This window comes from Tenrec ecaudatus, chromosome 9 (assembly GCF_050624435.1).
Source record: "Tenrec ecaudatus isolate mTenEca1 chromosome 9, mTenEca1.hap1, whole genome shotgun sequence".
NCBI classification, from domain to species: Eukaryota; Metazoa; Chordata; class Mammalia; order Afrosoricida; family Tenrecidae; genus Tenrec; species Tenrec ecaudatus.
Genome location: NC_134538.1, coordinates 63334958 through 63359623, shown reverse-complemented (window position 1 = coordinate 63359623; position 24666 = coordinate 63334958). Strand labels below are relative to the sequence as shown.

Below are 24666 nucleotides of genomic sequence, written 5' to 3'. Positions count from 1 at the left end.
AACCCTCCCCCGTCCACCCTTCATCCCTGATCTTGCCCCTCCAGACTTCCTTTGATTTCCCCCAAGCCTAGTGGACATTGAAAAGGGATACAATTTGAGTCCCTTGGAGATGCCCAGACTACCATCTTGACATGGTATAAACCAAAGAGCACAGAAATCTTCCGGGATGGATCATAGAGACACAACTACTGCTTCAGAAGTATAGAGACCTAGAGGTCAAGAAACAATGCTTTGCATGTTGATCACTGTCTTTAAGAAAGCTTTCTGATTTTTCAGGCACAGTTTTGACCTCCCATCTTACACATATATATTGTGCCTAACTCACTGTTGGACGGTTAGGTTAGGGGATCTATAAAAACGCCGTCTAAAATGGAATTAGAGGATCCCTTGAGGCATCATGGGGTATGAGTTCGTCCGCTAACCAAAAGGTCAGCTTCAGAACCACTAGCCACTCCAGGAGACAAAGATGAGGATTTCTACACCCAAGAAGAACTATAATCTCAGAAACCCCCAGGGGCAGTTCCTCCCTGTCCTCTCTCTCAATCAGAATTGACTTGATGGCAGTGAATGAGTAAGTAAGAATGGAATTACTGGACCAACGTCAGACGCTTTGAGGAGCTGAGACAATTAGAGGGCTGGATTCTCACTCAATAGACCTTCTTATAACCTCTTCCTAGATTTGATCCTCAAACATGCCATGTCCTTAAATTCGGTTTATCCAGAACTGATGGTTCTTAGAAATTGAATAACCGCCACCAGTTATGGTCAAGTTGATCCTGACGCATGGTGACTCCATGTGGGACAAAATAAAGCAAAACCACATAAGGTTTCCAGCGGATGGTTTTTCAAAGTCAATCTGCAGGTCTTTCCATTCTGAGGCTCTTCTGGGTGAACTTAAACTTCCAACATTTCAGTTAGCAGGTGAGTGCATTAACCACTTTCACTGTTCAGGCATTTCCTAGAAATTGCATACGAGTTAAATGAATTTATCATGAAAATTGGAACCAGCACATGGAGGCCATGAAGGTCACTCATGCTGTTTGCAAATGTTTCTGCTCTCCACCTCTCAGACACACTGGGGGTTCACACTTGCTGTGGTTAAGCAGCACTGAGGTCTGGTTCTGACTGAGGAGTTCTACTTGGCACAGAGGGTTTCTTTACGGAAACCCCAGAGCTCTCCACCTCTGTCACTCTGGTAGCTGCTCTCTTAGCCTGGCTCCCGGAGGAACGATGGTCAGAGTTCTCTGCCAGCCTGCAGTGGAAGGCGAACAAGAAATAAATCATATCTGATTATGTCACTGAGACTTGGTTGTCGTTCTAGCATGCTGTCACCCATGCTTCTTAGTACAAAGGAGACCCTAATAGCAGCGTCCCAAACATATTTTATCTCTACAACATAAATAGAAGTCAGTGACATTAAAAGGTTGCTGTTAAGAATTCATCAGAATAAAAGAAAATAGTGATATATTTCAACTCTTCCACAGCTTGTTATCAAAGTGGACACCTTCACCCTCAGGGAAGACTTCCTAGAGGCATTGTACCATCCCGTGCTCCACTCCAACAAAATTCCCTGCCATCAAGTCAATTGTGACTCCTTCAGAATAGGGTAGAATTGCTTCTGTGCATTTCTGAGACTCTAACACTTTATAGGAATAGAGAGCCTCATCTTTCTCCCTCAGAGCAACTGATGGTTTCAAACTGCTGACCTTTCGGCTAGCAGCCCGACTCAGAATCCACCATACCTCTAGGGGTCTCTATTCCACGTCAGCTCATTAAAACTGCCTCGCACACAGTCTGTGCCAAACACTTCACTATTTGCCTCCCTGTGCCTCTTTTCCTACACATTCAGCATTGAGTGAGCTAGCATCTGAGGCTCGTTACCCATTGGCCATCAAGTCAACTCCAACACATGGCAAATTTTGTGTGTTAGAGTCGAATTGTGCTCTACAAGGTTTCAATGACTCATCTTTGGAAATGCATCACCAAGCCTTTCTTTCTTTTTTTTATATTGTTTTATTAGGAGCTCATACAACTCTTATCACAATCCATACATACATCAATTGTGTAAAGCACATTTGTACATTCATTGCCCTCATCATTCTCAAAACATTTGCTCTCCACCAAAGACCCTGGCATCAGCTCCTCATTTCCCCTTCCTCCCTCCTCCCCCCTCCCTCATGAACCCTGATAATTTATAAATTATTATTTTGTCATATTTTGCCCTGTCCGACATCTCCTTTCACCCTCTTTTTTGGTGTCCGTGTCCCAAGGAGGAGGTTATATGTAGCTCCTTGTAATTCGTTCCCACTTTCTAACACCCCTACCTCCACCCTCCCAGTATCATCACTCTCACCACTGGTCTTGAAGGGATCATCTGTCCTGGATTCCCTGTGTTTCCAGTTGCTGTCTCCTAGCTAGCTCTTTCCTCTATTTCCTTTGACTTTCCTCTTGTCCCACTATCATGCTCAGTCTTCATTTGGGTTTCAGTAATTCCTCTTGGCCACATTACCCTTGATCACGACCTACCAGGCCTCCTACACCCTCCTCACCCCCAATCTGGATTACCTGTTGTTCCCATGTCCCTGGGCTTATCAACACCACTACCTTTTCCCCTACCTCCCCCTCTCCCATGTCCCCCCGGAACCCAGTCCAGTCGTTCTCCCCACCAGACCGTCGGTCTAGCCCATCTTATTTAGGCAGACCCACCAAGGCAACAACATGCACAAAAACAAGACAGAACAAAGCCAAGCAGCAATGTACAACAAAACAGCAACAACAAACCAATGACAAAGCAAATTAAAATAAAACACAATGAGAGAAAAAGCACGTAGTTAGTTCAAGGACTATTTGTTGGCCTTTAGGGGTGTTTACTAGTCCAGTCCATTGGGGCACCAAGCCCTGACCCCAAAGTCCACCTTCGGCACTCCCTGGAGACCTCACTGCTCCGTTCCCTTGATACTCTGTTGCCACCCCCTCCCACGCCTACCCCCCAGTGTTCTGCCTCTGCTTGGCTGGATCAGATCGGGTGCAACTCCCACACTGTGTCTCCAGTGCTGTCCCCAAAGGGCTATGGGTCAGTGAAGGACATCACATCTCATAGTGGGGCCGGCCATGTGGCCCTCTCTGTGGACTGGCTGCTCTAATTGGGAACATTGTCCACAAGGACCAAGCCTTTCTTCAAAGCTATCTCTGGGTAGACTAGAAACCCAACCTTCATTAACAGTTGAGTACATTAAGCCTTTGAACTATCTCAGTAATCCTGCTGTCCTTCAATGCTCACAGATTTCCTTTAATTGCGCTTGCATTTTTATTTAAGTCATCTAGTATGCTCTATTGCATATTTGCAGTTTGGAATGAAATAAAATATATACGAACTGCTTTCTCCCCTTTCATTCAAGCCGACTCCCTAGATGTCACTGAAGCAGGCCCCTGTAGGCAGTCTTTGTGAAGTTCAAAGAACAAATGGAATTCACTACCCAAATTATTTTATGACTTGCTTTTATATTTAGTTTCTCCCTTATCTCTTTTTTTGTGTCAGGACGTATGAATATGCCCATTTCTTTTGATGACTGCTGAGCTCTCCGTCTCATCGGTTTATCATACTTCATTAACCAGTGTTCTATTTGTAGACCATTTTGTTCATTTCCAACCTTTTGATATTGTTAACATTGCCTCAGTGGACATCCTCATAAAAATATACCTTTTGTGTACTTGTGCAAGTTAATTTGGAAAGAAAAATCCTAGAAGGTGAGTCCTGGAGCAAAGAGTGTGTACAGTTTAAGTGAAGATAAATAATACCAAATCTCTTGTCAATTTACATTCCTGCCAACCAGGGCAGATTACTCAACCATTTACTTAATCTGTGGTAGTAAACAATTTCATGTGGGTTCAACGATGTGGTGGAAGGCATGGGAAAGCGTTCAGGCTAGTAAGGTATATGAGAAGCTCACGTAAGCCTGTGTCCAACTTGCTTCCTGGATGCTCCATCCGTGTTAGGAACTATATTTTGAAAAGAGACTTTGATTTTGTAGGAAGGTCCTCCAGGATGCAGAGAGAGCCAGATGCCAACCATACCTAGAAGCTGAATTTTTGGTGTGGTGGGGGAAAAGAGAAGAAATGGTTCACGCCAGATGAATAAGTAAATACAAGTGAATGTGTGCTTCCTTAGCTTTGGGGGTAATCTGACAGGGCCCCCCATGCAATGGGCTTGGGGGCGGGGGGTTAGTTACCAACGTGTTTTAAGTCTCTGCCATTTGAATCATGGAAAAGATATTGAGCTGTCAACTTACAATAATTTCTTTAACTGTAAGTTTGTGTGTGTCGTTTTTTAATTTATTGCTGTTTGTGGTTCATTTTTAACAGCTTTATTGACATATATTTCACAGATAACACAATTAAATAGTGGAGTCTCATCAAGAAGAGTTGTGTGGTTATCACCCCAATCCATTTCAGAGCATTTCCTTTGCTCTTGTGCTCACTGTTATGGGCTCCCTATTTCTCCCCAGCCTTCTCTAACATACCCTCAAGGTACCATTAATCCAATTATGGTCTCTCCATTTATCTAGCAAGATTTCTCATAAAGAACAACATTAAAAACCAATACAACAAAAACTCAATCAAAAAGAAAGCAGAAAATATTAAAAATCAGAACACATTTAAAATAGATCATAAGGGAGATCAAATGATAAGGTGTTAAATTTTAACCTAACTGAATCTGCAAAAATCCGCTTTCCAATGTATTCTGTAGGATAGGGAGACTATTCCTGTCCCTGGACCTTGGTCAGAGAGGATTCACCAGAGGCTTAATCCACATGTATTTCTCTTCACTTTTTTTTTCTTTAAATGTATTAACACCATTGGTCAAGTATGGCTGAAGATCTGGGTGTCATCTTTTCTCCGTCAGATCGTGTCTTCATTTTCTAGAAGTGAAATGCTGCAAGTGGCTTAGGGCTCCCTTTTTAGGGGGAGCCTCTCCCTGTCATCTCTGGGAGAAGGGCTTTGTCTCCCTTCAATATCTGTGGCCTCGGCATCTGTGGATACCTCCATTGTGTCTTGCCTTCAATCTTTTCTTGGGTCTAGGATGTTCTCAGCATAAGGACACAGTGTGCAGAGGAAGAACTCCACTCCTGGCTCTTCTGTGGAGGTAAAATAACAAGGGATATAGGCCACACCCATTATATGGGATCAGGGCTGTATGAATGGTAATGTAAGTAATGATGATAAGCCACACCCTAATTCTGCCCTATGAACACAAAAAAATGATCTAATTCTCTTTAATATAACCTAATCCTGTCTCGTTAAGTACAGGCAGAGCTTGAGTTATAAAAAATTACAAAATGTAGGATAATCACACAAATACTAGGAATCATGGACTAGCCAAATAGACATACCTGGTGGGGCGGACACATTTTGATCCATGACAGATATATTGACTGTTTGGGGCTTTTTTTGCTTGAGTCTGAGGGAATGATCTATATCTAAGTATAAGGAAGCACCACACGGTTGCTGGCCATTTTATTTACCTACATCATTTCTAACACCATGATATCCATTAAACTGGGGTATTTCCCAATGTTATCATCCTAGGCAAAGGCACTGGGAGGCCGCTAGACTTTTAACCTCTCAAACAACTCAGTCTAATTGATGTCTTTTTCTTTCTTTTTTTCCCCCTTTCCTAACTGCAGCAATTCAGCTTTGTGTCCTTGCCCACTGATGTGCTGGAAATTGAGGTGAAGGACAAGTTTGCCAAGAGTCGCCCGATCATCAAGCGCTTTTTGGGAAAGTTGTCGATGCCAGTTCAGAGACTCCTGGAGAGACACGCCATAGGGTAAATCCTTGACGGAGACCTCACATCATTCCTATTCAGCTAGCAGGCCAGGCCCAAGGGAAGCCTGTAGAGTCTCCTAGAGACTCACACGCGCATAGTGTCGTGTTATGTCCCTGAGGTCTAGCGCTGCCTTGGTCCAGCACTCGGTTGCTTCTTGAAGAGCTGGCAGCTGGAGTCCATCAGCAGGTCTGTGGGAGAAAGATGGTGCCATCTGCTTCCACGAAAGACAATAGCTTTGTAAGTCCTGCGGTTCTGCTCTGCCCACTAGGACTTGTATGCATCAGAATCAACCGGATGAGAAAGGACTTATCTCCGGACTCCTTTCCGTGTCTTAATTAATTGCTTGAGCCGTAGCACTCTTGCTTTTCCTGTTGTTTATAAATCACTTGGTTCCAGAGCCCTAGTCATGTGATGGGTTAGATGTTGCCCTGCTACGTGCAAGGTTGGTGGTTCAAGATGACCAGCTGCTCCTCGAGAGAGAGAGAGAGCTAAAGGTGCCTGCACCCATTTGGGAATCCTATACTGGGTAGCTGGGAGTCATAGTCAACTAAATGACTGTCGGTTGTGTTTTGGTATTTACACATCAGAGTAAACAAAGCTAAGATACAAAAAGAGATGCTTATCATCCAAATGGCTAACAAACACGTGAAAGAAAAATGTTCATGATCATTAGTTACCTAAAGGATGCAAATCATAACAACTTTGAAATATCACCTTGCACTGACGATGACAGCCCCCAATTTAAAACAGACAACCCACGGCTGGAAAGGATGCAGAGAAACCGGAGCTCTCATAAAGTGCTGGTAGGCTTATAAATATGTGCAACCACTTTTAAAAGTGATATGGCATTACCTCAAACAACTGGAAGTAGGAGTCATTGCGTACAATCAAGTTATATTCTTTGCTGGGTGTGTACCTCAAATAAGTAAGAGGCACAACATAAACAGATATATGTACTCCCATGCTAATCGCAGCCCTGCTGACATAACAAGAAATTGGAAACAACTCAAAAGCTGCTAGAGTGGTAACATTCAAAAGTAATAGTAACATACGAAAGTAGAATGAGTAGACGGTGCATACAAACACTAACATACTATATGACCTTAAAGAATAACGATGAAGCTATGAAGCACCTCTGAACATGACTGAACCTACAGGATATCATGTTGAGTGAAATTAGTCAATCACTAAAGGACAAATATTGTATGAGTCCTCTCTGACCGTGGACAGGAAAAAAAGAGAGGGAGCATAAAATAAAGGTAAATGGTAGAGTGGTGTTAACTTGGGTGAAGGAGAAGACAAAGTACTGGAGGGAGGTGGATAAAAGAGGTCACAGGGCAAGCTGTTGGGTAGTTTTCAGTAGTTACAAGCAATAGAGGAAAATCCAAATATATACAGAATGCTGCAACAGCAGTGACCTACACGTAGATGCTTAGATGGATGTGCAACTGACAGGTATATGAAGGAAAATGGGGGTATACCTATGAAAACATATTTGATAGAGGATAGTTGTACATGTGTACTTCTCTTTGCTACCAATATACCCTTCAATGTGGTGGAACATATTGAGGCAAAATTATGAATACCTATTAGACGAAGCAAAACTCCTGGAGGGAGTAAGTTGCAATGCCTGGGGACCAGGACCGGAGACTCAGGAGACAACACGATTTATTGGCATGACACGGTTCTGTGCCCTCCTTGGGTGTGTAGCAACTAGCACCTTCAGTGCTCATGAGCAACTCTCTGAGGTGCAGCCACTGGTCTTTCTCCATCCACAGGACAGCAGAGGGATGGAAATCAAGAGACATGGAAATCATTAGTCCAGTGGAATAAGGAGCCACACAAAGATCAGTCACCACCACCCTGAGACCAGGAGAACTAGATGATGCCCAGAGACTGCCACCACGTTCTCTGAGAAGGATAACATGACACTGGTCAGGATAGAGAGAGAGAAACATTCAGAACAACGCTCAAAACCCTAAAAGAGGCCAGGCTTACTTGTCAGCTAGAGACGGGTGAGACCCCTGGAACTGTGGCTCTTTACCCTTCAGGTCTGCACCGGAACTCACCCCTATGGTGAATAATCAACCATTTAAGAGTGCGTCTACTCCAGGGCAACGTGAGCCTAGCAAAGAAGGGAGAAAGAAAACAGGAAACACAAGCAGGAAGCGGGATAAGTGATGATCCGCACACACTATATATATGTATATATATGAATTGTTAAAGAGAAAAGTAAGCATCTGCTCTGTTTACCCTCATCCAGTTCACAAGTATTTATTTTAAAATAAGTGAAAGAAACTTTTCAGGTGGTATTTTCAGGATAGGTAGAAATTAAAGCTTCTTTTCTATAAGAATGTTATTTCATTCATATGCTTGTGTTGTATGTAGAATTTAATCGTTTGTGATATTCCATAACAAGATGAAATGCTAGGTATGATAGTGTTTTAAATCACACTAGCATTTATAGAGCATAGTAGATAATATGAAAATTCAAAAGCATGAATTCTCATGGCATGACAGCTCTGAGGTTGCTCACAGAAGTCAATTGTACATGATAATATGTTTATGTGTTTTATATCTTGCACATTCATGCCTACTCATGATTTTTATTAAAGTGATCTTTGATCGGATCAAATTCTTATGTAGAATATGAATCTCCTCGGGTAACAACAGCTATGTTTGAAGATGAGTGCATGCAATGAAACGATGGATTCAGACAGATGAGTAAGGAAGCACCAGTCAGGGACTGTACATTTGAAGAGGGAGTTACTCTTGGATTGGGAGAGAGACAGATGCCAGCCACCCTAGAAGCAGAATTTTATTGTACGGTGGCAACATGTGAAATTGTTCACTACGGATTAGGAAGGAAGCACAAATAAGCTGGTGCTTACTTTGCTTTTTGAGTCATCCAACATTGTCCCACTGCAGCATCTCTGTGACCCAAGCAAAGCACTATCAACCAGTCACCCAACATCCATTGCTTTGGAAACGTGTTGGTCCAGTTACGGTGGTTGCCTCCAGACTTCAGATAATTTCTCCTTTCATTTGTAGACAAGCATGCATTCTAATTTCCAATGTTCCCTCAATTTCTTTCATCACAGCCCATTCTTTAATAATAGCCCATGACCCTGACTATTAAAGACCGCTACCCACTACCATTTCAACTTCATGTTGCAAATGTCACCAGTGACCTGAACCAATATTTAGTGATCCTACACATCTCCCTCGCTGGATATAAGCTAATTAAAGGCAGAGACCATGAATTATGTCCTTTTACTAACTGTAGCAAAGTTAAGAAAAACTAGGAAAACATTTGCAAAGCATTAAAAAATCTAAATTTGATCTCAGCATTGGGTTGTCTTTGGGCTCCTCTGGTTTCAGTTAGGTATGGGTTCAGACTCCCTTTCTTAATAGTAGACCTACATCATAATACGGCTCTTTCTACACAAACAATACATTGTCTTTCATTCTGATTTTGCTGGATATAATGCTCTATTTAATAGACTTTTGAGTCGTTAAATGATGGCTTATCAATGAAAATTGATCCAGAATATTATGAGGATATAGGTGAGGGAGCCTCAGAAACTTGATGTAAAATTTTCATTATCTTTCCCATGAGCTTTATGCATCATGTCTGTGTTTTCTAGAGAGACAGATTTAAACACTCCCAACCCGCAATTTGTCTTTTTACTGGAATGTCACAAGTGCATAAATGTACCAGATGCAGAACCATCTGGATGCTAACTGGTTTGGGGATTATGTCTTATTATTACTGGGTACACTGAATTTGTTCATTCCTTAATATTCCAAGGCAGTCTCTACTTCTATTTAGGCCAAGGTAGGGGCAATTTATTCTGCTGAAGTCATGGTGTAGCAGCAAAGATTCTGGTTGATTCTTCCTGGATGGCTTTCTTTTTAATATATACATTTTTAAACATTTTATTGTAAATTGGTTAAAAATTTACAGTGCAGACCAGTTTTCCAGTCAACAGTTCATACACATTTTGTTTTATGACTCTTTTTACAATCCCTACAATGCAACATCATACATCGCACTGCCTTTATGACCTAATTGGGCAAAGGGAATGCTACCACAGCCCAGAGTGGAGTTTCTGACCCTGGAATTGATGTAAACGAATGTTAGCAGGTCAGTGGGTCGAGCTCAGGAGGCATGCTTTGCTCTCTCCTCTCTGTAGCACTACACAGTCTCTCCAGAAACCAGGATGGCATCCTGTCCTGGCCATTGTACAACGAACACATATTGCTGATGCTGTCTATTATGATTAGGGACCATTTGGAAAATAAATGCCCTCAAGGAATTAGCAAGTTTTTGTTTGTTTGTTTGTTTGTTTGTTTGTTTGTTTTGCTTTAGGACTCAGGTCAACAACCTTTTAAAATAAGGATGCAGATATCTCAGGCTTTTGCTAGCCATGTGGCCCTTGTCTCAACTACTCACCTCTGCCACTGGACCATAAGAACAGCCACGGATAGTACAGAAACTGGTCGGCATGGCTGTGTTCCAATGACACTTGATAGATTGACATTATAATTTTAATATCTTATAATTCTCACATGTCACAAAATGTTACTCTTCTTTTGCTTTTTTGTTCTTCTTTCGAGGATTTAAAAATATAAATCTCTTAAACCAGATTTAGTCCACAGGCTGTAGGTTGCTGATCTCTGCTTTAGAAGATACGATCAGGTTTTCCTTGAAGGTTTTCCTTGCTGCTCAGCAGATATGCATCCCGTGTTTAACTTTGGAGGATCTCACATGTACCTGAGCTGATTATCCCCACCTGTGAGCTTGTCTTCCCTGGGCTTGTCTTCCACCCCCACTAAGAAGCACCCATTAGCAAAGAGTGTACTGTCTGGTCTTCAGGAGATGTATTGACCAGATCTTTCATGGCATTTATTTCCTCCTAGGGATAGGGTGGTCAGCTACACACTTGGGCGCAGGCTTCCAACAGACCATGTGAGTGGACAGCTGCAATTCCGATTTGAGATCACTTCCTCCATCCACCCAGGTATTTTCAGCATGCACTTAACGTTTTGTCCTATGCTAGTGGCATCTAGGGTTCCTCTCTCAGAAATATAATCACCATGATTCTCTCCAGAAATAACCTAGGTTTGTGGTTCCCCATCTTCTCCATTTGAGGCCCAGAAGCCAGTGTTCTGTTCTGGAAGCCAGACTGCTGTCCCCTTGATGGAGAGACTCCCCTTCATTCTGATGACCAGAAGGCAGAGGGTTAGATGGTAGGGTGGGCATTGACAATGAGGCCACTGTGGCTATGGAACCCAACCTAGTGTATCTTGTTCGACTTCTGCTCGTCATAGGACCTGGCCCATAGGAGGTATTCAGCATCTATGTAATCATTACATGCATATATTTAATCAGGACATGACAGAATGAATGGGTGAGAAACCTCTCTTCCTATTGATTAACCCAAATGATGAAGCAGATCATATTGCTGAAAAACGAATTATGCAAGGGATTGTTCCGATACCAGGTTGGGGGGTAGGGATTAAAAAGTACAAACTGGACAGACAACTTCACAATCACCCATTGTGAAGTAATGATCCGTCAAAATATATTTCTAACTAAGAATGATGAGATACCTCAAGATTCCACTTTGGCTCCTCTTCCACAACCTCTACACAAATAGCACATGATGCTGAAAAATGGTAGGTCCTCTGGGGCCATATTGATGAATTGCTGCTGGAGTTAATGAAGCTACAGTGAAATCCGAGCCTGGTGTATGCCACGACCCATCCAGTAAACTCCAGCTGCACTTTTCTTTGCTCATTATACAACTCGGAGTGTAAGAAATGGGGTTTCCTTTCAAGTTTAGCCTTTTCCTACATTCTGCAAATAAAATAAAATCCCTCTCTCTGCAATGAAACAATAAGGATGGCTAGATGGTTCCCAGGACGATTGTTGTTGTTGTTATTGTTTCTTTTAGGTCTCTGTTGGCATAGTTGTTAAATTTGGGCTGATAACACAAGGTCAGCAGTCCGGAGCCACCAGTAGTTCCCCAGGGAAAAGATGAGGCTCTCTGCTCCTGTCAAGGGTCACAGTCTCTGAAACCCAAAGGGGCAAATCTACCCTGTTCTAAAGGGTTTTAGGAGTCCAATTTGAGTGATGGCAGGGAGAGACATTTTTGAGTGAATTGCACCAGTGCATGTGAGATGGGGAAGTTCACCTTTGGCAGGATCCAATAGGGCACCTGGGGGAAGCAGAGTCTAAAAGTGGTGAACTATTTCTGGTCCAACCAGAAGTTGTCTCTTTTTCTATTATGGTAACTCCAAAGTTGGAGGGCTCACCACCTGTGTTATTGAATGACAGGCTGCCCCTGTCCATCATGTAGCGCTTTTCTTCTCTCTGGTTGCCTGAGAATCTGGCTTCCCCCACCTGCAGACACCAGCCATAAGAAATACTCTGAGCTTGTCTAATTAGCCTTGTCGGGAATGATCAAGGACTTATAAGTTACCCTTTCCCATCTCTGGAAAGCAGTCTATGAAACAAATATTTGTCAAGTCCTACTACAGGCCAAGCTCTAAGCGAGTTGCTATGTTTTAGACGTTGTGGCAATAAATTAACTCCCTTGAATCATAACTCTGAGATATATCTAGGACTGCAAATTTTCCTTTAAACTAAGATAACTAATTCTTACAGACTTTTTTCTCTTTTTTCATCGTGGTCTGGGCTAATGACAAACTCTCATCAAGCCCTACATCCGGTACCGTAAGGTCGAATTCAACCACTTAAGTACGGCTTACATTTTCAGAAGCCCCTCCTAACAGCACAATGGCCTTTCTGGAATGACGTGCCTCGTCTTGTTTCTTTTTCTTGCCAGCAGATGATGAAGAGATGTCCCTGAGCACCGAGCCTGAGCCAGCGGAAATTCAGAACAGCCTCGGGAACAACCTAGTGGCGAGCAGCTGCCCAGAGCCGCCCTGTGCCGCCCCAGGCCCCTCGGACAGCGGGAAGCCAGAGCCGCCGAGTGAGGAGAGATGCGCCCTGGACGGGCCAGGAGAGGAGAGCCTGGAGCTGGCCAAGCCCCTGGAGGAGGAAGCCGCAGGCACCGAAGCAGAGGAAGACGGTGCGGAGCCTGAAAGGCCTGGAGAGCTTCTGGCCTCCGGGCCAGAGGACCCGCCGCCCGTTCGGGATGCAGAAGAACCAGGGGCCAGGCTGGACCTGGGGGCCGAGGCACCACCCGAGCGGCCTCTGGAGGAGGGTGAGGCGGGAGGCAGCCCGGAGCAGCCCGAGGCCCAGGAGGAGGCCCCGGCTGAGAGCCTGGAGGGCAAGGAGGAGGAGGCGGCGGCAGCAGAGGAGGAGGAGGAGGAGGAGGCGGATAAGGGTCCAGAGGCGCCCGGGGAGGAGGCGGACGGGGAGATGGCTGCCCCGGAGCAGGGCGAGGGCAGCCCGCCGCTGCGCGCCGCGGCGCAGAGGAAGAGCCGGCCCTGCTCGCTGCCCGTGTCCGAGCTGGAGACGGTCCTGGCGTCGGCGTGCGGCGAGCCCGAGACCCCGCGCACGCACTACCTGCGCATCCACACGCTCCTGCACAGCCTGCCCGCCGCGCAGGCCCGGGGCGCCGCCGGGGACCAGCCCGCCCGGCGGGACTCGCCCGAGGGGGCCCCGGGGGCGCCGGCCCTGGACGAGGCTGGCGAGGGCTCCGAGCGGGGGCCGGCCGGCCTGACGCCCCCCAGCCCTGCGGGGACGCGGTCCCCCAGCCTGGCCAACGGCCCGGGGCCCGGCACCGGGGAGGCGCACCCGAGCACGGGCAGCGAGGGCGACTGGAGCCCGCGGCCCGGCGGGGAGCACAGCTGCGAGGGCTGTGACGCGTCCTGCTACAGCTCGTCGTGCTACAGCTCGTCGTGCTACAGCAGCTCCTGCTACAACCCCTCGTGCCACAGCCCCTCGTGCCACAGCCCCTCGTGCCACCACGGCGGCCACCGCCTCGCCAGCCACGCCCGCTTCTCGTCGGTGGACAGCGCCAAGGTCTCCGAGAGCACCGTGTTCTCTTCGCAGGAGGACGACGACGAGGAGAACAGCGCCTTCGAGTCCGTGCCGGACTCGGTGCAGAGCCCCGAGCTGGACCCTGACGCCCCCAACGGCCCGGGCCAGTGGCCCGACGGGCTGGAGTCCCCCGTGGCAGGGCCAAGCCACCGCAGAGAAGGTTAGCCCTTAGAGCCGCCCAGGGGGACCCCGCGGGTCCCACCTGCAAGAGGAAAGCACCGCAGAGGGGGTGGGGCGGGGTGACTCAGGGCCAGCGTGGATGCCTGTCTCGTACACACACGTGTGCATGTGTCTCTATGTGTTTATGTAACGTTGACTGTAGCTAGCTGGCGCCCCGTCACACCCCTGATCGGCCTCAAGAATTACAACGAGCTGAATGGGAAGGTGTCCGTGTCTGTGTGTTTTTCCGGTGGTTTTAACTAATCCGCAGAGCCCGTTAGGGTACCTTGCTACCCTAACTAGTCTTGACAGTGTCTGACCTCCTCTCAGGAATAGCCCGGGTTGGTCGGCCAACTGTCCCTATTGGGTTTGTGGTTGATTTTTTTGTTTTGTGTGATGGAAGAAAAGAATGTCGCCGGTTCCTAAATCACTTTCCTTCAAAAGTGCCAGCTTCAATTTAAGATGCGTTCTGTATTTTACCCAGCCTTTCTTCTTAAGCGTGCGTGTGGATTCCTACATTCAATTGATTTGTATTTAGCCAGACCTGGGAACCATTTTCCAGTCAAGTGACAGTGACAGAAGGGGGCAGGGAGAGGGAGGTAAGAAAAGCCACATCATTTTATGAACAAGTCCAATCATTTCCAAGAAGAAAATAGCCCCTCTAGTGATTTGCTATCCCCCTGTATAAATGTACATCCAAACAAAATGGCATGGCATTATCTTTAGATTGTAAGCTCACCGAGGGCCAGAAGTATGTTGGGCGGGAGGGGTTTTTTTTTTTTTTAATGTTTTAATTCTCAGCACTTACATGCCTGGCACCTACACAGTTTTGAACTGGAACTAAGGTGAACATTTAAAAAAGGATTTAAAAATACTTAACCATGACCAACATGACATTTTAGACGTAGGAGAAAAGATAGCAATGGGGGTTATGGATAGAGACCCACGAAGAGTAGAAATGGATGGAAAAGTCCCTTGGTCTAAGCATGTTTTGAGTACCTTCAGCACGTCCAGGAAAACACGGCTAAATCAAGCATCTGTTCTTGCTCGAACCAAAGGCTGGTTGTTTTTTGTGGGGTCTTGTGGTTTTCACTTTGTCGCTTGTGGGCACTGAAGAACGGGCAGCAGGCCTGCTTTGCAGCTTGCTAGCCTGTGGTTAAGTCTTGGGCAGTAGCCACCAGGCTGTTGGCACAAGCCCACGGACACTCTGCAGGAGGAAGATGAAGCTTTCTGCCACTGGAAAGCTCTTTGGTCTCCGAAGCCCACTCTGGGATTGCTAGGAGGTGGAATCGACTGAATGGAGATGGATTTTTGTTTTGTTTTCCATGGGCATGTGGGTAGAGCCCACACGTGATTAATTGAACATATATAAAAGTGTATTTGACAAAACTGGAGATGGTCTGGGCCCTTGCAGAGTTGGCAGTTCAGTAGAGAGTCGCAGGAATGAGATTGAGGCTCCTAGTGGCAGTCGGTATGCAGATGTCTAAGTCCCTGCATTCTGTAGGCTGCAAACACGGAGATGGTTAACGCACGCCTACATGCTTGACTCTGGTGGTTAACAATGGGAAACCAGAAAAATTCCGGCAGACCGCCCTGCTCATTTAGACCAGACACCTGTGGGCCTCGGACCTCACAGGTACTTTTTTTAACCTGCCGCAGTGATGGGTTGCTGAGCTCATAGGGAATGAATGTGCTGAGGATTCCTCCTTCACTTAGCACCAGGATTTCTAATGGCACTGACTCCAAAGAAACAGGGCTTCGACATAACCAGCCTGATAGATGCTGCTGTGGGTGTCTTCTTCTTCTGAAATCTATGCCACTGCACCCCTACCCCCTGGTTACTTATTGTGAATCTGCAGATTGGGAGCTTTTTCCTGGTATAAACTGGGTTAGGTTAACAAAGGTAGACTCCTTGTATGCACCCCCACATAGAAATATGTCACCAGCGACTTATGCAAGAAGCCATCGTTTGCTCCCCTTCCCTGTCTGCAGCCCTCCTCTGTTTAATCTCAAATTAAAATAGTTTGTTTGTTATTTTATCCTAAAAGTCTAATGAGAACCATATAACGACGTTATGGTTATGAGATCAGTCCCCCCATTCCCTACCAATGATACCTTAGCTCAGTTCCCTGATGCCTTTTGTGCCTCGGTTTCCTCATGTATAAAATAATTAGTACTGGAGAGCTTACCTCACAAGTTACTGGAAGGGTTAAATGAGATAATATCAACGAAGCATTCTGCCTCTCGCCTCCTGAGCACCCACGCTCTGTTAGCTGACGCACCTTTGTTTTACTGGATTTTTCCAAGCAGATAAGCACTAAGGCTGACTTTTAAAGAAATCACCCAAAGCAATCATTTGAATTCAAATTTTTCTGCACTGCGCTGTTCAAGGGAAAACAACTGATATTATTAAGTGTCAGTCACTTTGCTTTAAGACGGTCTAGCTGACCTGTCCTTCTTTCTCAGAAATTTGGTCTATTCTTTATAAGCAGAACAGAATTAAAAAGACCCTCCCGTATGTTGAGCCTGAGGAATAAGTTTCCTTCTCAAATGTTCTTGCTGTGGGAACACCTGCTTTGTGTCTGTGGCAGGGGTGCTTTTGTGGGACAATGTCTTTTCACTGAACCTGCTTGCTTGCATGCTCCATCCATTCAGGTGGCTGAGGTGTGTCGGTCACATCATTGCATTGGCTTGAGTTTCCAAAGCAGGTGGGGTCTGCTCTATTAAGCCCAAGCAAATGACAATATTGTTTCCATTAACTTGAAGGAGTAATTTGTCTGATTGATTGAATTTATTACCACGAGGTAAGTTTGGTCTTTAAAAAAATAATGATAATAAATGCCAGCTGGTGACATAACACCCGCACCATGTTTTGTTTGGCTTTGCTTTCGTTTCTAATACTAAATGCTTTTCAAAACAAACACGAGAGGGTTCTCCTAAGCACAGGTGGGAAGCAGAAGCCTGTCTACAATGAGCTGAGGGTTGGTGTGACAGGTCGCTTCCTTAATTTTTATACGGGTCTCAGCAAATCCCAAGGATTTGAGGGAACACCTAAGCATTCCCACAAGAAGTTATAATATTTCACATTTAACATTCCTCGTTGGTCAGCATTAAGAAATAAACTGCTGAATTTAACCCATCAAACTCTCTTCCTTATTAATTTATTTTTATTTCTCATCGCTTTCATGGCTCTAGAATCTGACTCTGAGACAGAGTAAGAAGAAATTATCATCTTTTCCCTATATAGATATTCTAGGAAAAAGTCTTAATTTGGGATCCTACAGAGATAGAAACCACTGTTTTGTGCAGTTCCTTTCATTTTTGACCCAAAGGAAATTGCACTATGTTCTCATAGCACTCATAGAAATATAGGGGAGAGAGAAGGCCTTCTTATCGGCCAGTGACCAGTAGGGGTATTGCAAGGAAACAGGGACCATGGGAGGCTAGGAGGAAACCCACCATCTGTCTGGAGTCTCGTAGGCAGCCTGGACCTGTAAGTACTCCAAAGCACTGCTCTCGGATTATGTGACCCAAAGACCTAGCTAGGGTTTGGCCTTCAAGTCAGATAGCTCCCTTAGACACACACAAACACAGTATTTTCTTCCCAGGGCCAAGGGACACCATAAAATAAGAACACCCTTTTATTTATTTTTTTTTGAGGAGTATAGAGTTTATTTGAGCAGTTATTTTTTACGCATACAGGGAGGTAACTTTGTCTCTCCAGAATCAAACAGCTCCATGCAGACTAGTTACAATGAGGTTCTCAAAGAGAACAGGGAACAGTTAAGAAGTAGCCATTGGCTGTTCTCAGCCTGATGGATTGAGGTCATGTCTCTTTTCCTGAAAACAGCTCACCTCAGGTTACCAGGTGGTTTCTGCAGCCCCCCTTCATTTGAAATTGCCTGATTTACAATTTTTATGCACGATCAACTTTAAATGGCTTCTGTGACGTTTTTTTTAAACAATTTATTAGGGGCTCATACAACTCTTATCACAGTCCATACATATACATACATCAATTGTATAAAGCACATCTGTACAGTCTTTTCCCTAATCATTTTTTTCTCCTCTTTTCTTTTTTTACATTTTATTAGGGACTCATAGAACTCGTATCACAATCAAGAGGATCTGATGCAAAGGGCTTAAGTGGAGAGCAAATGCTTTGAGAATGATTGGGGCAGGGAATGTACGGATGTGCTTTATACAATTGATGTATGCACATGTAAGAACACCCTTTTAGAACACAGTTCGAGTTCAATGGAAATCCGGCATGGGGCTGACAATGTGTCCTTCGCTTATATGAGTAGCCAGGAGAGTGGACTGGACAACAGTGTAATAACAGGAGGCATGTCTTCTGTGAATATAATGTCCGTTTTGAAAATGTCCCTATGTCTATGTTTCTTCCTCCTCCTCTTCCATTTCTGTGTTTCCAGCTTTCCTCCTCGGTCTGCTTTCTTTGTCTCTTGTCCTTTCTTTTTGGCCTTTCTGATTGATTCCTCCTCAAAATAATCTGGGGCAGTCACTGTGTCCGATAACACCTGGGCTTCCCACCCTAACCCCTAGCCTCCACGTTACAGGTTTTTGATAGCCTTAGCATACCAGCTCCTAACTCCAACTCGGAAAGGCACCAATCAGAAGTTTCATTACAAATGAAAATCTGCAAGCCCTCTTGGCAGCCCTCTGGTGAAACTTAACTGAATCAGGAGCTGTAATTTAGCACTGTACAACCACACGGTGGTAAACTCTCCTACAGGACCTTGTCAGTGTTGCTAGGCGTGACTGTTTCACGGAGCCATGTCAGGCTCTGCTAGTTTTCTCCTGTGGAGCTTGCAGGCACCACTTTCCCATTAAGAAAACCCAGGTAGTTACAAAACCTGATACTGATCTGCATATTGGTGTCTGGGTGGTCGTGAAGCATTTACATTTTCTCTCTGGAATTTTTTCCCCTTTAAATAATCCTCTCTCTTGTGAGTGATCATGACTATAACATAAATAGATGGCCCACTCTTGGAGAGTTGTTTCTTGTAGTCTGTTTTGCAGTCATACTTTTTTTTTAATGACATTGCCACCGCAATAAATGAATCTAAATGTCTTGACTATCTTGTCCATAGGTGAATGTCCTATGCTCCATAATTCCCAGCCAGTCAGACAACTTCCTTCCTTGAGGCCTGAACATCATCACTACCCAACAATCGATGAGCCTCTTCCACCAAGTAAGCTTTAGTTTGTAACATCTGTGTCTTAACTCTTCCTATCGAGTCTCAACAGGTCAGTATGAATTTGTTGACAAGCATCGCAACTCTTCCCCAACTCCACGCCTTGCACTGTTATCTAAAACCAATCTGGTGCCTACTATGCATAGTGTCTTCTGATGAATGGTTTCCATACATGGTCTTGAAGAGATAACCCAATGTCTTCAATGTCTCTCAACTTCAGAAACAGAGAGCATTTATCTGCAAGACTGACTAACCCTTACAAACTATGACCCTCGAGTCCCAGATTTTACTATTTTATGTTTAAAGGTCCGTGCTTTAAGATAGAATGATCCCATTGCTCTCCACTGGATCTGTTATGTACCAACCATTTCCATATAACAGAATGACTTTAACCCATCAGAACTCATGAACTTGCCTGTTTATCTTACTAGAACTTGAATCCATGGGGAACTGCCCACGGGTCTCTTCTGCAGTTCTTAAAGGGTGCCAAGTGACATCTCCTCTTTAGGATTAGAATTCAGTATTATTGTTGCCCCCGTGACTGCAGTGTGCAGTAAATAGAGAACTAGTCATCTAAACTTAGAAAAATCATTTACTCTCTCAGGAACTCAGTATTCCCATTTGTAAAGTAAAACTGTATTTCACCTCTTCTGCTAAACGTTGCGACTGGACTAAGCAATCTGAAAATTTTCTTCCAGCATTGACCTTCTCTTTCTCCATTATAATAAATGTGTAAGGAGGACCTTATACTACAGACATGCATTCACTTAAGAGCACGTGCACTTATGAATTCGAGAACACCCCTGCTGTAGTTTACACTTACTTTCCAAGCAAAAGTGGCCTTTAACATTTGAGAGTTTTACGGTTGGAATCTTTCTAGGATGCAGGAAACCAATGGGTCTCTGCATTCGTTTCCTGTACTTCTGGTAAACAGTCAGAGTTTTCAGAAGAAGAGACATTTATTTCTTGGTAATAGGGCATTTTGGGGATAAAACCCCCTTTTCCATATGTGACTGTAATGTATGAAAGAACGATGACCCTCTTTAATGCAAGAGCTAAGTAGAAAGGACACTTTTTCTTCATCAGGGCCACCCCCCGTTCTTGAAAAAGTGTCGTTTTCAGATGTCTACTTAGACAGAGCTATGGCATCGCAATGTCAAATCTATTGGTAAATGATAAAATCAGAAGTTCTAGTTTGGATTTTTTCTTCCTTTTGGCTTGTAAAATGGATGAAGGTAAATTTTTTCCAAAGCAACCCAGAAAACAGGCGCACAATCTCAAATTATTGTAAGCGATGACTTTCTGAATATTTATAAGGATATGTGAGTTACTATGCATTCCAAATACTTGACACATAGATGAAAGAGTCTTTCTCGCTGAATATTCTATCATTTTCCTTCAGTGATTTGGAAATAGTGAAACCTGTGGAGAAAAATTACTGTCGTTGCTCCTCCACTCTCTAAGTTTTTCTGTCCCCCACCCCCAACCCCTGATAATTTATCAAGTTCAAGCTTTGATTTTGAAGGTGTTCTTGCTTTTTTGGTCAGCTCCTGGAGGGAAGGACATGTCTTATTCAGATCTGCAACCTCAGGGCCTGGCATAGTCCCCAGTTCATAGTAAATGTGAAACAGAGCTTGTTTAGTTCAACTGAACAGAATGATATTCTTCAAAGATTAGCATTCATTCTTTGTTTGATAACAGTTGTGTTGCATGCAAAATAAAAGAATCGTCCAATTGCTTTTGCTAAAATCCATTTAGGAACCTTTGAAATGTCTAATTTATCAGGTCAAAATTGATTACATAGAAGTCCCTACTGGTATCAATGTTTAACTTGCCCAGCTACTAACTGAGAGATTGGAGGTCTGAGTACATCCAGATATGCCACAGCTGGAGTCTTCGTCAGTCAAAGAAGACTCAGCAAAAGCCGTTTCTTAATGATGCACTTTTAAAAAGACATTTTATCAGTGAGCTAGCATTTAGAACTAGAAGCTGACAGGAGGACTAGCTAAAAACGTGAGGTCAATGTCAGATAAGCCATGCTATTATGTTCACAAATGGGAAGATCTACACACACACACATACACGTAGAGCAAAGACTTTATGTGTTGATTGCTTTGGTTAAAGAGAAAGAAAGAGGCGAGAGGGTTGCTATGTCATTACCTGGATGATCGTTTTCAACAGAATTTAAAAATCTCTGGCCTGCACCCGAGAGCTACCGTTTCTCTCACATCAAAGGCTGAATGGTCGCCTTCCTTCTGCTTTATCTTCTTTGGTCGAATGTATTTTATTTTTCAGCACAGCCACATCCCGATGCTGTTATTTCCACCACATTTTCATACGTAGACGCTAAAAGCGTGACCCTTTCTGGACAGTAAGCCTTGCTCTTTCCTACTGTAAGCTCAGAAACATAAGCATTACTTCCAGTGCTGTCCATTCGGAAGGCTTTTCCATGCATAGTACTCAGCACCCTGCGTGCATCATGTAGTGCATCATCTACGCTTCTGCCTTTTATTGGTAATTGTGTCCCTTTAATTTGGGAAGCTAAGGAACTTATCTTTATCTTGGGCTCCCTCTACTGTTTGGGATGATTATTGTCAGCAACGAGGTATTTTTTTTTTTACCAGTTTGACATTTATTAACAATCCCTATTTGATTTGTTTTCTTTGGGTCAAGGGCTACTTGGCAGTAGCAGCTAGGTGAATCTTTCAGAATATCTCCTGTGAGGTCACAGTTGATCAAAAAGACAGTTTCTCTCCCTCAATATCAAATCCTTCCATCGAGAGAAAGGGAAATAAATTAGGGTTGCTAAGAACTAAACGGAAGTCATCTAGAGATGCTCACCAAGAGCCCTGGGGCACAACGGCTAAGCCCCCAGCCGCCCACTGAACGGTCTGTCGACCCAGAGGCATCTCAGGAAAAAGACCTGAGGCTCTGTTCCCTGCATATATAGCCTAACGATCCCCATAGGGTTGGCCCTGTCCTGTGAGGTTGCCACTGGTCAAAAGGCCGCAGGATGGCCCCTAACAGCAACGATGGTGTTCAGACAGCATGTCAGAAAGCTGGGTTTCAATCCTGAGTACTGTCAGTCCCGCCCTAGAGCCTACTCCCCCTCAATTAGACGCAGCCAACGGAGTCTCCTGCTGCACAAGGAGCCCTTCCGCGGAGTTCAGCGGCCATGCTAGCCGCCAATAAAATGGGCGGCTACAGTGTAAGTTTTTTAAGAAAGAACAAAGCAACTCATCATCAGACTTTCTCTTAAGAAATTATAACAATTCTAATGTAGGTCCTATTCAAGGAGCCGCCATGCTTGTTTGAAATGACCCACTAGGTCACCTGCATTCAGTAAGCTCTTTTTAAGGTGACTGGTTTCAAACCCATGCTTCAGAAGGCATGACGGGTAATTTGGCTGGTATCCAAAGGCATTCCAACAACTAACCAAAAGGCACTCCTTGGGGACTGGCTGCCCAGCCATGGTTCTGGCTGCAGCAGGCCCCTTCTTCCCTCCCTCAGGATCAGAGGGAGCCATAGGTGAGTTCTTCCTGTGGAAGACCTGGAATGATGTCTATTAAACATAGGTCCATAGTTTGTCCTTGATTTTTTACCCCCCTTTTTATTCCGAACCAGACTGGGAAGCTCGAATTGACAGCCATGGGCGGGTCTTTTATGTGGACCACGTGAACCGCACGACTACCTGGCAGCGTCCTACAGCGGCAGCCACGCCGGACGGGATGCGGAGATCAGGGTCCATCCAGCAGATGGAGCAACTCAACAGGCGGTTGGTGATCCGTGTGCAATTAGTTCTATGAACCACAGTGAGAAGGGAGTGAAAATAAAGAAATGTCCTCTTACAGTCCCGTGTCCAGATGGTAGAAAGAGACTTGAAAGGAGCTACCTCCAAAAAACCCTGTCCATTGAAATGCTTGGATTGGTCAAGTTAGACTTTGCTAGCTGGAGGCAAGCTTGGCGTAAAAGGCCACTGAAGGGTGAGAAGCCCTCTCTCCTTGACAGCCCGGCCAGGCTCACAAGCAGGAGTCCCTAACCGAGGGCTCACCAGGCTCCGGGGCATTCACTGATGGGGCCAGTGCTCCATCTGCTCCCCAGAGACTGTGTGCGCAGTTATATATGGATGCACATTTTTTCCTGAAGACCAGTCCATTTCCATCCTCAGATTATCCTTAGAGCTCACAGCTCGAACAGTTAAGGATATTGAAGGAGTACATTCTATACGAATACTAAAAGCTGCTTGGAGAAAAAATGATCACAAATCTACCATCTACCCTGACCCCAAAATTCTTATATGCTATAGAAACAATCATTTTCTAAATATTTCATTTTAGAAAAAGAAATGTTGAACAAAATATTCTCAGAAAATTGGTTTGTCTCAGCCCTAGAACCTCGATAATGAACTTGTAGAGTTGTTTTGTGTTTTTAACCTGCAAGTGAACCCAAAAATCATCTCCCAGGCTTTAAGCTTGCAGCAAACCTCACCTCCTACATCTTGCTTCTTGAAGGCCAAGTTGATGAGTTTAAGATTCTTTCCATCGTCAGGAATGTAGACTGCAGGCTTAGCTTCCACTGTAATTGCATCCACATGCCACCTTGTCTGATTGTCAAGTACTAGAAAGCCAGAGGATGCGTTGAGAGGGATTAGAAAGAATAGAAAACTGAAGGTTTGTGTGATAGCACATGTCCCATGGAACTTAACTGGCTCAACCAGGGAGAAGCTAAATGGACAACTTAAATCCTACTAAAAACACATCAACAAAAATAAGAGTGCAGGTGAAAATCACCAAGGCATTCTTGCATTGCTTGAACATTTAAAAATGTTCCCTTGCATTTTTTTCCTAAGTAAATACTCAACTGCTAACCAGAAATCCAGCAGTTCCAACCCATTCACTGACCCCACAAGAGAAAAGATCGGTTGATTCTCTCTCATAAAGATCCCCACCTAAACACCAACCTCTGTGGTAATTGCACCAATCCCAACTCATAGGGACCCGAAAGCACGGCATAGAACTGCCCGTTGGGTCTCTTTACAGGAGCCAAGAGCCGCATCTTTCCCCTGAAGTGGCTACTGGGTTTGAGCCACTGACCTTGTAATTAACAGCCCAACACGTAACCTCTGCCCTACCAGACCTCCTTCCTATGAAGATCACGGGCTTGAAAACACTACAGGGCTGTTCTACATTGTCCTGTATGGTCACTGGGAGTTGGTACACAACAACAATCCAATGCTTAATTAACAAGAACTGTACAAGATTGTCATTGGCAATGCGGTGCTCTATAATCATTCCTACAAAAACAAAATTTATTAGATGAAGAACTTGTGATAACAGATTGTTAAATGTAAACACACCCAGAATCCATGGGAATCCTTTCATGGTGACTGAGACAAACCTCTTTAACTAATAATGGAGAGGATACCAGCAGATTCACTTCATATAGAC

At 44.5% G+C, this 24666-nt stretch overlaps 1 protein-coding gene across 1 annotated transcript in view; it reads left to right on the top strand.

Moving 5' to 3' along the window:
* HECW1 (HECT, C2 and WW domain containing E3 ubiquitin protein ligase 1) overlaps positions 1 to 24666 on the top strand; it is a 246062-nt gene that overhangs the window by 111058 nt on the left and 110338 nt on the right. The window contains exons 6-10 of the mRNA XM_075557535.1: positions 5685 to 5827; positions 10751 to 10851; positions 12685 to 14004; positions 19115 to 19216; positions 22844 to 22994. Of these exons, the coding sequence (XP_075413650.1) occupies positions 5685 to 5827; positions 10751 to 10851; positions 12685 to 14004; positions 19115 to 19216; positions 22844 to 22994 (1817 nt within the window). The remainder of the gene's footprint in view (positions 1 to 5684; positions 5828 to 10750; positions 10852 to 12684; positions 14005 to 19114; positions 19217 to 22843; positions 22995 to 24666) is intronic.